The sequence below is a fragment of the Melanostigma gelatinosum genome, assembly GCF_949748355.1.
Source record: "Melanostigma gelatinosum genome assembly, chromosome: 9".
In the NCBI taxonomy this organism is placed as follows: domain Eukaryota; kingdom Metazoa; phylum Chordata; class Actinopteri; order Perciformes; family Zoarcidae; genus Melanostigma; species Melanostigma gelatinosum.
Window position 1 is genome coordinate 18,118,341 of NC_136642.1, and position 12,755 is coordinate 18,131,095.

General features: G+C 41.5%; 1 protein-coding gene across 1 annotated transcript in view; it reads left to right on the forward strand.

Annotated features, from left to right (window-relative positions):
* The window catches only part of LOC306781607 (CUB and sushi domain-containing protein 3-like), a gene marked incomplete at both ends in the record, with an annotated part of 193,213 nt that overhangs the window by 105,885 nt on the left and 74,573 nt on the right, over window positions 1–12,755 (forward strand). Inside the window, 5 exons of the mRNA XM_079274535.1 lie at window positions 6,061–6,174; window positions 6,760–6,855; window positions 7,212–7,415; window positions 12,012–12,136; window positions 12,561–12,657. Coding sequence (XP_079130661.1) covers window positions 6,061–6,174; window positions 6,760–6,855; window positions 7,212–7,415; window positions 12,012–12,136; window positions 12,561–12,657 — 636 coding nt within the window. The remainder of the gene's footprint in view (window positions 1–6,060; window positions 6,175–6,759; window positions 6,856–7,211; window positions 7,416–12,011; window positions 12,137–12,560; window positions 12,658–12,755) is intronic.

Here is a 12,755-nt window from a genome sequence, read left to right on the forward strand (position 1 = left end):
ATATGTTGACAAAAATCTGGCTGCAACATGGAATTTACTGTCAAAGTAATTCATTAACTACATCCCCGTTTATTGAAGCAGACATGTAAGGAAAACTCCCTTTCTTCAATGGAAACAAGACGTTCAAAAAACAAATTGGTTGTGCATTTAACAATATACAGATTCAAAAAGAAGGGATTGTATTCAACAACACTTTTACCCAATGCTTAGTGATAATATTGCACAGGAAATATGAATGTCATCAAAGGTTTGCAAACAGCTTTTCCAGTGATCTTGCTTTGCTGTGAAACTAAGCAATATGCCAGACGTACTTGTTAAATATCACAAAAGCATTGATGCACAGAGAGGCGTAAGCCCCGTCCTTGGTGTGTATTTTGAACGTTTAGCATGAATAAACATATGTAATGGGTTAGTAAATATGTCATGGTGAAACATGTTATTAATACGCTATGTCAACTATGTTTTTTTCATTACAAATCAAGGCAAAGAAATTGGACCAAATTCTATGAAATGTTGGAATCATGCCAGCTCCACACGGTACAGGTTGCTTGTTGTAGTGTAAGTGTGTGGAGAAGTTTTCTTGACAATAATCCCATTAAAGGGTCACGTTTCTGTGTCTAAGTGACTAATAGGGACAACAATTGTGCTGGTCCAGTAGAATGAACCCTGCAGCTAAACGGGCGTGACGGAATCTCTCAGGGCAACTCATCACTGTCAATTTACGTCCACTAAAAGTTGACAGGCTCAGATTATTAGAAGTGCCTGAAAATATGATTGAAAGAACCCAACAGATAAATAAAACCCTTTTCTTACCTTCCACTTAAACCGGTGTGTCGGAGAAGTCTCGTTGTGGAATCTGTCGTCGCATCCTCATTGTCAAAATCAGCTAAATATTTAAGACATTGAAGGTCTTTTAGATAACACTAAGCTACACTTTCTATACTCTCAACACCATCGTCTCGTGGCACGCTCCTCTCCGACTTACTTGCGTTTCCACAGTGTTCTGGCAACAAGTCACTTGACACAATAACAAAGAGAAAGCTATTCCTCTGTAGGATCCTTTCCACAATGTTGTCAGATAATAACATTATGAGCCTGTCAGTGGCAAAAACAAGCACTTTTACTGGGCTTACATTGACAGTGAGGAATTTCCCTGAGCAATTACACCGCAGCCCGTTTAGCGGCTGCCATCTGTAGCGTTCTCCCTCAGTACTAGACCAGTTGATTAGTCACCAGTAGTCACTTAGATACACAAACATGGGGAAATAGGCTCCAGGTTGAAAAATACCCTCTTTTCAAAAGTTATCCTTTAATATCATCTGAGAACCATTTCGACCCCAGATCATACTTAGACATTGTTACTGACCAGGTGCATCCATTCATTGCCACTGTCTACACTTTTCCAAATCGCCACTGGGAACAAGCCTCGTCACAAAGCACTGATCCCAAATTTGTTCCCCTCACTTTCTCCAGATCTCAGCCGAATAGATCACCTTGGAGATGTGGTGGCAAAGGGATTTTCTCGTGTGAATGCACGGGCAAATGTCTGCAGGAACTGTGTGTATTGGGTCAGAATGAAGCAAGAATTTGGGAAACACTATTTTGTCGAAAACATGCCTCAAAGAATTGACTCTGTTTTGTCGCAGAAGTCTCTTACGCAACTCTTTCTAAGTGTATCTCATGAAGTGAATACTGAAGTGTTGGCTGTACCTGACTGTGTTCTCCTTACAACCCCTTTTGCTTTCTGTACGTTACTCTACTGTAAGATCACTCACACATGATTGATTTAAACATGATTGATTTAAACAGTCCCCTAAATCCATTAGTATCTGTCAGAACCCACCAAGGGTAGTAGAAACCATCGCAGGCTCTTCTCTTGTCCGATTTTTCAAAATGACTGCTTTCAAAAAGGAGAATTAGATTGCCATCACATGGGAGTAAGATCAAGTCGTAATTGTACTTTTCTTCATTATTTAAGCCCAGCAGGCATAGCGGTATTAGAAGTAGGAACGCACTAAAGTCGTGATCTAATACTCAAAGAGGTATCGGATTAAAGCGATTTATTGTAACAGCTTTGGGATAATTCAAGGTGAAGATGCAGGCATGGAAATGTTGTCTGTTGTTCAAGTGCATTAAGCTGCACTACCATGACTAGGCCCAGAGGACAAAAAGATTCATCATAGTCCTGCATATATTAGGTAACAAGTTTACAATGATTTATTGACTTCATATCTGGACGTGATTACAGCAAAGGAGCAGATTGGAGTCATGCATGGCTGGCCGTGGATTAGAGGCAGAAATGAGAGACACTGTGAGAGTGTGTGTGCGTGTGTGCGTGTGTGTGTGCGTGTGTGTGTGTGTGTGTATGCGTGTGCTCGTGTTTGTGTGTGTGTGCTCACAAAGCAGGCGGAGAGAGAGCACGTTTTTGGTATGCTAATACCACAGCAGTGAGCTGTCCCTAAGGGGAAAATCATCTCTTATTCAGGCTGTGGTTCAGCCATGGGCATTCTCTCTGCTCACCAGATAAAGAAACAGGTCCGCACTGTGCTGCTCTGTGTGAGTACACCTTTTCCTTTGTGTGTGGCCTATACAGGTGTGTGTATGTATTTTTGTTTTATTTGCTTTGTTTCAAGGTTTTTGGCTGTCATTTGACTTTGGCTGTTGTGTGTGTGTGTGTGTTGGATATGTCTCATGTCAAACAGAGTAAGAAGTACCCTCATTATGAGAACAGAGTACAATGTGCACAAACCCCACATTTCCCGCCTCCATATCTCCGGCACCACCACTTGGTCGGTCTCTTTGTGGTCAGTCCAAACCACCGTTGCAGTGTTAGCGAGCGTTTAGTCTCTCGGTTTCTTACTCCGGCTCTCCTTTTCTTCCTTGCCGTGTCTGTCTTAGTTATGTGGCAGGTATAACGGTTTGACAGTGCGGTTCTATGCCTGGGAAGAGCCAAACTAGTACAGAGTGAAGATAATAGGAAGCTGCTCCATAATTCATAGCCAGAAGCACAAACATATGCTGCCTTGTTGTCTTCTTTTTTATTTACCTTTAGAAGTTACCAGTGTTTTTAGTAAAAAAAAATCATTTACATCTTTTGAAGTGGGTCTTGTGTCGTGAATATTTTTGCCTCGAGGCATGGAGACGTAGCTTACACATAGGCTCAGCTGTTACTGACCAAAAACGGTAGCTTACACATAGGCTCAGCTGTTACTGACCAAAAACGGTCTTGTTTTTCAGTAAGCAGTTTTCAGTCAGTTCCTCACAATGTGACCCAATTATAGTTATCACGCATGTATGTCTGTGTACCAGTTTCTTTCACTCGTTCATGACACGTCTATTTACAAACTGATAACACAATTATGCTTGATGAAGCTGCGCATTAGACGAGATCTTGCTTATTAGGACTCGTGTGTTTCACAGAATAAACCCACTTGTCAAAAACAGGATGGTATTTCATACTAATATTCTCTTTGTGCTCGAGCTGTTATGGTGCTAATTACCAACTATTATTCTTTTAAATGAACTCTTTTCAAACCATCCCACACACTGGATTATTGAAACTAAGTGAGACAGTTGGGAAATCATTTTCCTAGAAAGGTTCAATATCAGTGCCAGGAGTGTGTGCTGCTTACATGGAGCCAGTGCTTTTTACATGCGACAGGAATTGCAGTGTAAGGTGCCGCTTCCCTCGGTTACGTGATGGAGGTTTTCCTAAACCGTAGTAAGTGCCTGTCGTGTGCATCGCCTCAATTAACCACCAACACTGTGGCTGTTGTTGCCTGTCTGTTGATGGATATAAGCTGGCGTTTGGGGAAAAACACAGTGAGCATGCTAATGAGCTCAGCCCCATGGTGTGCATAAAAACAAACTTATTGCGGTAATGGCCCATCTTCATCAGGTTGAAGGTTGGAGAGAGAGAGCGGGATGAAAAAGAAGTGCGTAAATAGCATGTGCACCAAAGGGCGAGATTGAGGCTGTAGTTTTACTATTAGTAATGCACACACACACACACACACACACACACTACTTTTACGTACACTGGCATGCACAACCGCATAGACACAAACACACATGGTATGACGGATGTAATGATCCAGTCGATTACTGTCGACTCATTTGGTTGGAGAAAGCTCTGATTATCTTTCAGAGGCGTGTACACATTGATATAATGAGGAATGCTTAATTGGAAATATTCATGCAGGACATTATTTAGACAATTCCCTGTTCATTATCAGAAGTTCTCAGTAGGTAGCATAAGATTTAATGATTATTTTTGTAATAAATAATAATATTGTTGTGTGACATGTTATTAAGTAAAAAGGAGTTTGCTTAAATTCAAGGTCAGACTTTGCAAAGACATTGTCCAGATGCCCTAACTATGCAGTTCACACAGCGTGACACTATATTAGCTGGGTTGCCTTTTCTAGCAACCATACACGTGTATATATGCTCTGTGAATCCTGTGTTCTCCTTTTGAGAAAAAAAAAATCAGAAACCAAAAGGGAGAATTTTCTATTTTCAAGACCGGGCCCCCTTGTTTTGTGTTACTCAGTCGGAGTAGGAGAATTAAACAGCATCCTTCAAATGTCTTCAGATACTGGTGTCGTCCTTTACTCTTCAGTACGGACACGAAAATACTGTGACGTAAATCTTATTTTAGTTAGACTTTAAGGACCTGCTCGGTATTGTGTCATTATGTTTAATGCCATGGCACACCAAAAAGAGATGCAACACCTTATTATTGGTTAAGTAAATGCCACATAAAGGTTTACAGCAGATGAGCGGCTATTACTTTACTTGAGGAAATGATGACCTTTATGAAGCTAATGCTCAGGAAGCATATCGTACCCCAAATCCCATTTTGTATCGTTTCTTAACATTAGAGTGAAGTTTATTGGGATTTTAAAGACTCCCCATTGAAGTGCATGTGTGTGCATTAGCGATGTCATTATGAGGAAATGTACCTGTTCGATCTGAAATATTGCCAAATAGGCGGGTTTGTTCTTTGCGCAGACAACAGATCCCCGGCCATCGTCTTGTTGGTCAACTCTCCTTTACCCTTGTCACGTGATAAGTGAAATCTGACGACTACTCTGTACTGTGACTCCGCTGCTCTTTTTCCTGCGACTTCTCAAACATTTGTAGAATTGTTCTAATGTTTCATTATTTCCAAAACACAAGGCACATTGTCATCAACTGCCATTACGGACATATCTGTGGACAACAACACTCGAAAAATACATGAAGCGGCCCTTATCCTCACTATCTCTGTATCCCAGATTCTCTGACTGACTCACACAAACAACAAAGTCACAACAGCACATGAAAGTCATATTACATGGCTGATCTTCCGATTTGTTGTTTGGGATTAATCGTCAACGTTTTGCCTTGTGAAATTCATATTTTGTCTAAATGACAAGCATTGGGGCGACTGCGGTTCAGGGGGGTGGAGCGGGTCTCAAGGTTATTGGTTCTATCCCCGGCTCCCACTGTCAGCATGTCAAAGCGTCCTTGAGCGAGACACTGAAGCTCAAGTTGCTCTCCAGGCGCTCTTTACAGCAGCCCAGTGCTCCTAATGCTCGGCATGGATTAGATGCAGAGGTCGAATTTCATGTGTGCATGTATGTGACGATAAAGATGGTTTGTATCTGTCATGCTTCTGGTAAATGTGCCTCAAAAACTACTGCACTGTGATATTGTAAAGGGTGCCACATGTCATTTGTAGCAAAATTATCTCAAATAGATATCAGTAGATTGTCCATAAATTCTGCCAATCGTATTTTATGTACGGTTTAAGTGTTTTGACTATCCTCCTGGGAGAGACACGTGCAAATTAGATTAGATACACGACCCCCCTGGGAGTATTCCAGTCAAAGCAACATTAACCTCTGTGTTTATGGTTCAAGGTGTCAGCATCGGCCCGATTTCAAAAGATTCAAAAGATAATTATTTCTAATCTCACCAGTTTACCTGATTATTTCCTTCCAGGGACAATGAAAGCCCCATTGAATGGTCTGAACGTTGACATGTCATTTTTCTCCTCACTCTCCTTTCTTGCAGTGCTGTTTGGCCAGTTTGTGGTGTTCCAGACTTTGACCAGTGATGTGGTCGATATCTATGACGGATCCTCCCTAGATTCAGCTCTACTCTCCTCCATATATGGATCTCATTCAGGTAAAGAACACAACACTGGAACCTTATTTATATATATATATATATATATATATATAAAGAGTAGTTCTTCAAGTCAAACACATAATTTGGCACTGCAGGCAAGAAAGAAACTCTCAGTTCAATTCAAATAATAAACTGTTTTTTCCAGACAATTTTAAAATCTAAATTCCTAGCAGCCAAGGATAGAGATTCTTTCCCCCTTCATTTGTGTTATGACATAATGAAACACAATGATGACACATAATACCTTATGATTACAATTGCAAAAACGAACCAAACCAAATTAAAATAACAAAAGCAAACCAGCTGTTGTAAATTGTCGTACAAATTAAGTAGATCTGCCGTTTCCAGCAATACCACTGAAGATGTATTGAACTGTAGATCAGATTAGACTGTAAATTTAAATCGCATTGACATGTTACACAGAACTGAGTCAATATTCTTCCTTTTTTACGCAGTCATAAGGCTATGCAGGGCTTATATTCATAGTTTTATTTGTCACTTTGTGTGTACATTATCTGTGGACATGTGTACACGGCATCCTCCAAACGGACTAATAATGTCTCCTTTGATTTCGTAACTTAGGCGAGACACTCCCTTTGAGTTCAGGAAACAAGATGACGCTCAAGTTTACCACAAATGGAACAGAAACTGCGAAAGGATTTCACTTTGTTTATCAAGGTAAGGCTGCTTTTCCTGAAACATTTCCAGAATTTTCGTGTGGAAACTCATTCAGTGCATTGAGTGTGTTTGCCTGCTTAAAAAAGAAGGCTGTTCAGCAGAGTGCCATTGGCTGTGGATGGGCATGGCTGAGCAGATCAGGATGATGTGGAGTCAAACAGCCTATCCCGGCACAGTAGACGAGAGTGACTACCGGTAATGACGTGCGAGGAGATTCGCAAGGGCTTCACCGTTCCTATCTGCCTCCTTTTTCTTGTCGTCTCTCCGGCCCCCTGTTGTCGTTCTCTCTACCCCACCCACCCACCACTCTTTGTCTTTCTTCCTCTCATGCTCGCTTCCTTTCCTCTCGTCCCTAGCTGTCCCCCGGACAAGCGCCTCTCAGTGTAGCTCGGTCCCTGAGCCCCGGTTTGGGAAGCGGATAGGAAACGACTTTGGCATCGGCATGGTGGTGCTGTTTGAATGCAATCCAGGCTACACGCTCCACGGCTCCAACGCCATCAGGTGTGAGCCCGTGCCCAGTGCCCTGGCCCAGTGGAACGGCACTGTGCCCACATGTGTCGGTAAGCGCCCTCATCTTCCAACCTTCGCCTCACCCCCTGCACACACACACACACACACACAAATACACACATGCACACACAAATCCAAAAAGATGGAGCAGGTGCACAAAAAACGTTTGGTGTCTTTTTTTTCCCAGTCGTTCCTTATCTTAATGTCTGTCACCCATTGCAAAGCATCCACCTGCCTCTGGTCTTGATAGTTCAGACAAGAAGAAAGAAGCAAGGACAAACAATACAACAAAGTGTCACATAAGTCTTCCTTCCAGACAATGGATTTTTGTTCCTGTGCCTTGCCAGACTAATAGGAAAATAAATAGAGTTATGTGAATATGTCCAAGAGCCCACACTTGAGATAACTGTATCTATGTGTAGCCCACATCGCTCATGCACCACATACTTCCAGGTTACAGTTTATTATCAAATGCAATTCAATACAACAGACCTGCAATAGAAGATGTTTCAAATATGATCCAGTAGCCAGATCATTCCAGCAGCACTGAAGGGACCAGCATCTCTCTCTCTACACGGTTCTTTCTAGCATGCACAGAAACATGCAGACATACAGTGCAGTAAATATACGTACCGGCTTAAATATGCATTAAATATGCATAGACATACACACATCCCACATTCATACACATGAACAGATTTACATGGCTTTTCTGCACACGCTGTTACCCAAACACATGTACAGGGACATGCGCTCAGCCTTACGAAGACACCCATGTGTCTACCTTGGGAAGATAAAGAACTGCAGATAAAGAAGGGAGAAATCTATTGGAAGTTTGCTGGCCTTGTGGCAGCCAGCAAATAGTCCTAGCCGGTGAGCGCGGAAGATTTCAAGCCAAGGTTCATCCGAGTTTACTGCCAAGTGGTAAGGGAATAGCGGTGGCACGCGTGGTTCCATTTTAAACACAGTGATTTTTATCTGGAGATTGAATCTGGCTGCAGCATCTCCCCCAGCGGCAGTGAAGTCGTCCAGAATAATGGATGTCGTTTCATTGAAGCTTCAACAAAAACACAATGCGCAATTACTCAAGCCCTCTTTATGGGATATGATGGCATCAGACACCGCTCTCCTGTGAGATACCTGTATTTCAGAAGATACAGTTCCAGGTGCTGGTCCTGCTCTGACCGGCCTGGCTCGTCAGGCGACACTTGTTTTGCTTTTCAATTTCACAAATACAAAGCCGGTGAACTGAGGCTTTGCTGTTTAGTCGTGCTAGCACACTGTGCTATTGTCATTTCATTTGCCTCGCCTGAATGGCTGCATAATGTTTGGGTGGCCTCTGTTGAGTTTTATGGAGAATAGTTTACTTGAAAAAAAAAAGCGGTTTTGGTTCGTTTCCTGGTGGAACTTGACTTGAAGTACTTTATAGTGAGCTTTAAAACATTTTCCAGTGTCATGTGTAAATGGTGGGCTCTATTCAAACATCTGCTTATATCACCTTTAGATTATGGAAATGAAAAGGGCCTTTACAGGTTAGTACAAACAACGTAAAGGTAAATACTGACAGATAAGCACCATTCTGTTCCCCGCACAACTGAGAGCAAGGCAGCTGACTCACAAACTAAATCACTACTGATCACGACTGCCCAATATTACATAAGCTCACAGATTGCCATGATTCATACTCAATATGCGCACATGTTGGAATTCACTGTTGACTTGAACACTTTTTCGAAGGTGTCAACAAGTCAACAGTGTACACTGAGCTTGTGTTGACACACTGGATGCTTGCTTTAACATATCCTCCAAGACCAATTCAGGTGTCTCAGTGTGGGTGAGTGGTAAGGCCGGGCCAGAGTGCCTCTCAAGATGAGCTGGTCTTGAGGTCATCATATTTTTAGGAATTTATTATGACTGCCAGTGTGATTTTGTGTGTATTAATATAACTTTTTGTTTATTTTTATCAAGATAGCACACATTGTTTTTAAAATGAAAAATACGAAATCCCACCACCAACCCTTCCAAAACATTGCGACTGCATACAAAAAGCCATTTGTGTTTTGTAAATATCTTTTTCCCCACTTTAGGGTGACCGTGTTCCACATTAGACATCGACAGTCATTCGCAATTTTGGGATAGCTTTGTTTGTCATAGTTTCACTGTCTTCCTTGAAGAAAGCTCACCTTGAAAATGTGGCACGGGTGCCCGCTTTGGTGCTTAACTGATCTAAGAAAGCTTGAAGTTGCAATCAGAGAGAAGAGGACTGCTCATAATGAAGAGAGAGGTAATTTAGACATTATAGGATATTATTGTTGTATATCGTTTACATGTCCCTTTGTGGTGACTGGAAATAAGTGTCAGGTAATTGACAAAAGCCAGTTTTATGCCGCAGAATTTTGACATTTGTATGCAAGATGTGTATATATCCTAAAAACAAAGAATTATATATGAAGGAATATATACTTCTGTACAAGTAGTGCATGTAATGTGAAACACCTATGTGGTACACATATTATGTGCAGATGGGTTTTTGATATCTTGATTAAAAGACTTCTAATTAAAAGTTGCTGTGAATTCAGATGGCGTTAAATGGTGTCTCACAATGTGTGTAGTGCCCACGCGTGTCTACCTGCAGTCACTCTGACATATGAGCCTGCCACAGATTGAGATGGGTGTGTGGAGCATTCATGCTTTTATGACTGTCATGATTTCTAATCTTGCTCAACCAATTACATTAACTGACAGCTCAGGGGACTCAAAGGAGCTGTTAAGTCATACTGAAACACTGAATCTTTCTCGGCTAGGAGTCCGTTGCTTGTTGCCAAGAATGTGGTTTCGTGCTAGAAACTATAGAGCAAAACACATATTCTATCATTCTTAAAATGGTTTTAATTGTTTTTACAGATCTTTTTGTTTTGCCGTTGAATGTTGGACCTAAAACATCCGTACTTCTATATTTTGCATTTCATTTTGTAGAAAAATACATTTTGGACAACCGACAGGAAGTGATTACATAGAAAACAAGGTTACTGACAATGAGCCTGCAACCTTCTGACTACAATTCTCTAGATTTCATCTGCATTGACCTTCATCTTTCATTGGAGCGTAAGGAACATAGTAGTCACTTTGGCACGATTCTATCACCTAGATGTCACCTGTAGAATATTTATGAGTTTGAAATTGTGGCAAGCTGAAAAATGCTTTTTCTGACAACCACTTATTTTCTTTGTGATAAGTAGCACATTTTATTGTTCTCTTATTTTCCATGTCTCCCATTGCCTTTGACATCCAGCCCTCCCGTGGCTGGTGGATATGGAAAACAGTGATTATCATTGACCTGTACAGGGTAAAGCCTTGTCCTTGACAACAACAGCTGTGCGTATTAATATAACTTTTTTATATGTGAGAAACACATTGTACTACTCTCGGAACATCTGAAGGACCTGATCCTCCCTGGCTGATAGCTTTGCTCATGGTCCTATAGAGAAACTGTCACAACAAATACTAGATGCTGAACTCAAGCCTTCTCCAACCTGCAATGTGAAGAACACCTGTTTCTGCATCTGGAGTGAGGAGAAAAGGAATAAAGGAGTATTTTCTTTTTGTAGTATACAGAATCCGTCATTATTGTTGAACTACATGTGATGGCTTAACCGGTGTCGAACAGATATATTCAAGCAGGTGACAGCAGAACAGTGGATCTCACAAAGAAAAGCAACAATTAGAAAAGCAAACGCACAGTTGCATTCGACTTCTCTTCTTGTGATAGGGTAAATGATTTTGCTGAGCAAAAGTTCCATCCGTCGAATAGGTTGATTGTTTCTGTATTAGCCAGCAGGACTACATTTCAAGAGGATGGAAATGCTTTTTGTTCTGTATTTTGTTCTGTGTTATAATCCACTACCACAATCCTTAATGGACAAAAAGTGGAGCCAAACACTCTGCAGGAGGTTGCTGTCCTGATAGAAGGCCAATTGGCAGCGTCTGCAAAGCAATGAAGAAATTGTAACGGTTATGGCCCTTTTTTCATTTGATATATTTGAGCATAGGTAAAAAAGAATTGCCTGAAAATGTCGGCACAACCTGGCCAGTGACTCCAAATCAACATTCGTCTGAGAGCCAAGAGAGGCTTGATAAATACGTTACTTGTGGCACTGGTAGGAACAAGGTGCGCTTTGAGAGGAATAGCTTTTGCAATTGATAGATGCGATTTGTGTGGCCTGCGAGGGATAGAATAACATCAGGGCTGATCTGTTTACGTCTGAATAGACCGAGAGGCGAGTGTGCTGCCATGCAAAACTCCACTGGGGCATTAAATGACAATATCATCATCTGGTCATAAAATAAAGCTCTTTTACATGACATACCAAGTAGAAGTAGTCATTATCATGGCTGGCTGTCATTGGAGTCCACAGAATTACATCACATTTTTATAGAGGCTCATTTAAAATCCATGTATTGTGAAATGATGCTTTTATGATTAACCTCTGCCAACACGCGGCTCTGCAGGTGTGTGTGTGTGTGTGTGTGTGTGTGTGTGTAGGTGTGTGTGTGTGTGTGTGTGTGTGTGCGAGCAGACTTGAGCCTGACATTTTAATTTTTTCTCTTTTTCCCTCTCATTCTCAATCTGTTATCCTTTTTTCTAGTTCCCTGCAGCGGGGTGTTAACTGACCGCAAAGGCACCATCCTCTCTCCTGGATACCCAGAGCTGTACACCAACTATCTGAACTGTGCCTGGAAAATCTCTGTTCCCGAGGGGGCCGGCATCCAAGTGAGAGGACACATATGTAGAATCTTTTCTTTTAGGAGTATAATGTTTGATGAGAGATTAAAAGATATTTCGTGGGGATTTATTTATGTGCCTCCACGCCGGCGGCAGCCAAGGTCCAAGGCAATTGCGTGATAAAATGAAAAATATGTCTCTCTTCTTCCCTACGAAACAAAAGCCTTTTCGGTGACATTTCATATATATCTCACATTTTGTGTCAACTATAAAAGGCATTGTATAATAAATTACAATCTCACTAACAGTGCTAAAAAAAATACGATGAAATGTCTAAGAGCAATTTCCCTCTTGTAATAAAGCAACACAGACGAAGAGAAACAAAATGGCTGAAATGAAATGCACGACACGGTTGTAAACTGCAACTTGACTTACCGCAAGCCGTTTCTATTAAGGTATCTTTGTCTTTCAGATTCAAGTTGTGACCTTCGCCACAGAACACAACTGGGATTCGCTGGATTTCTTTGACGGGGTTGATGGCAATGCTCCAAGGCTTGGTAGCTACTCAGGTAATACTGATACAACTGGATTTGAGCAGGTGCCTCTTGAAATTCAATCAGATGTCACTGGGAACCCAGCAGCAGACAGATGTGGTGATAGAGCTGAT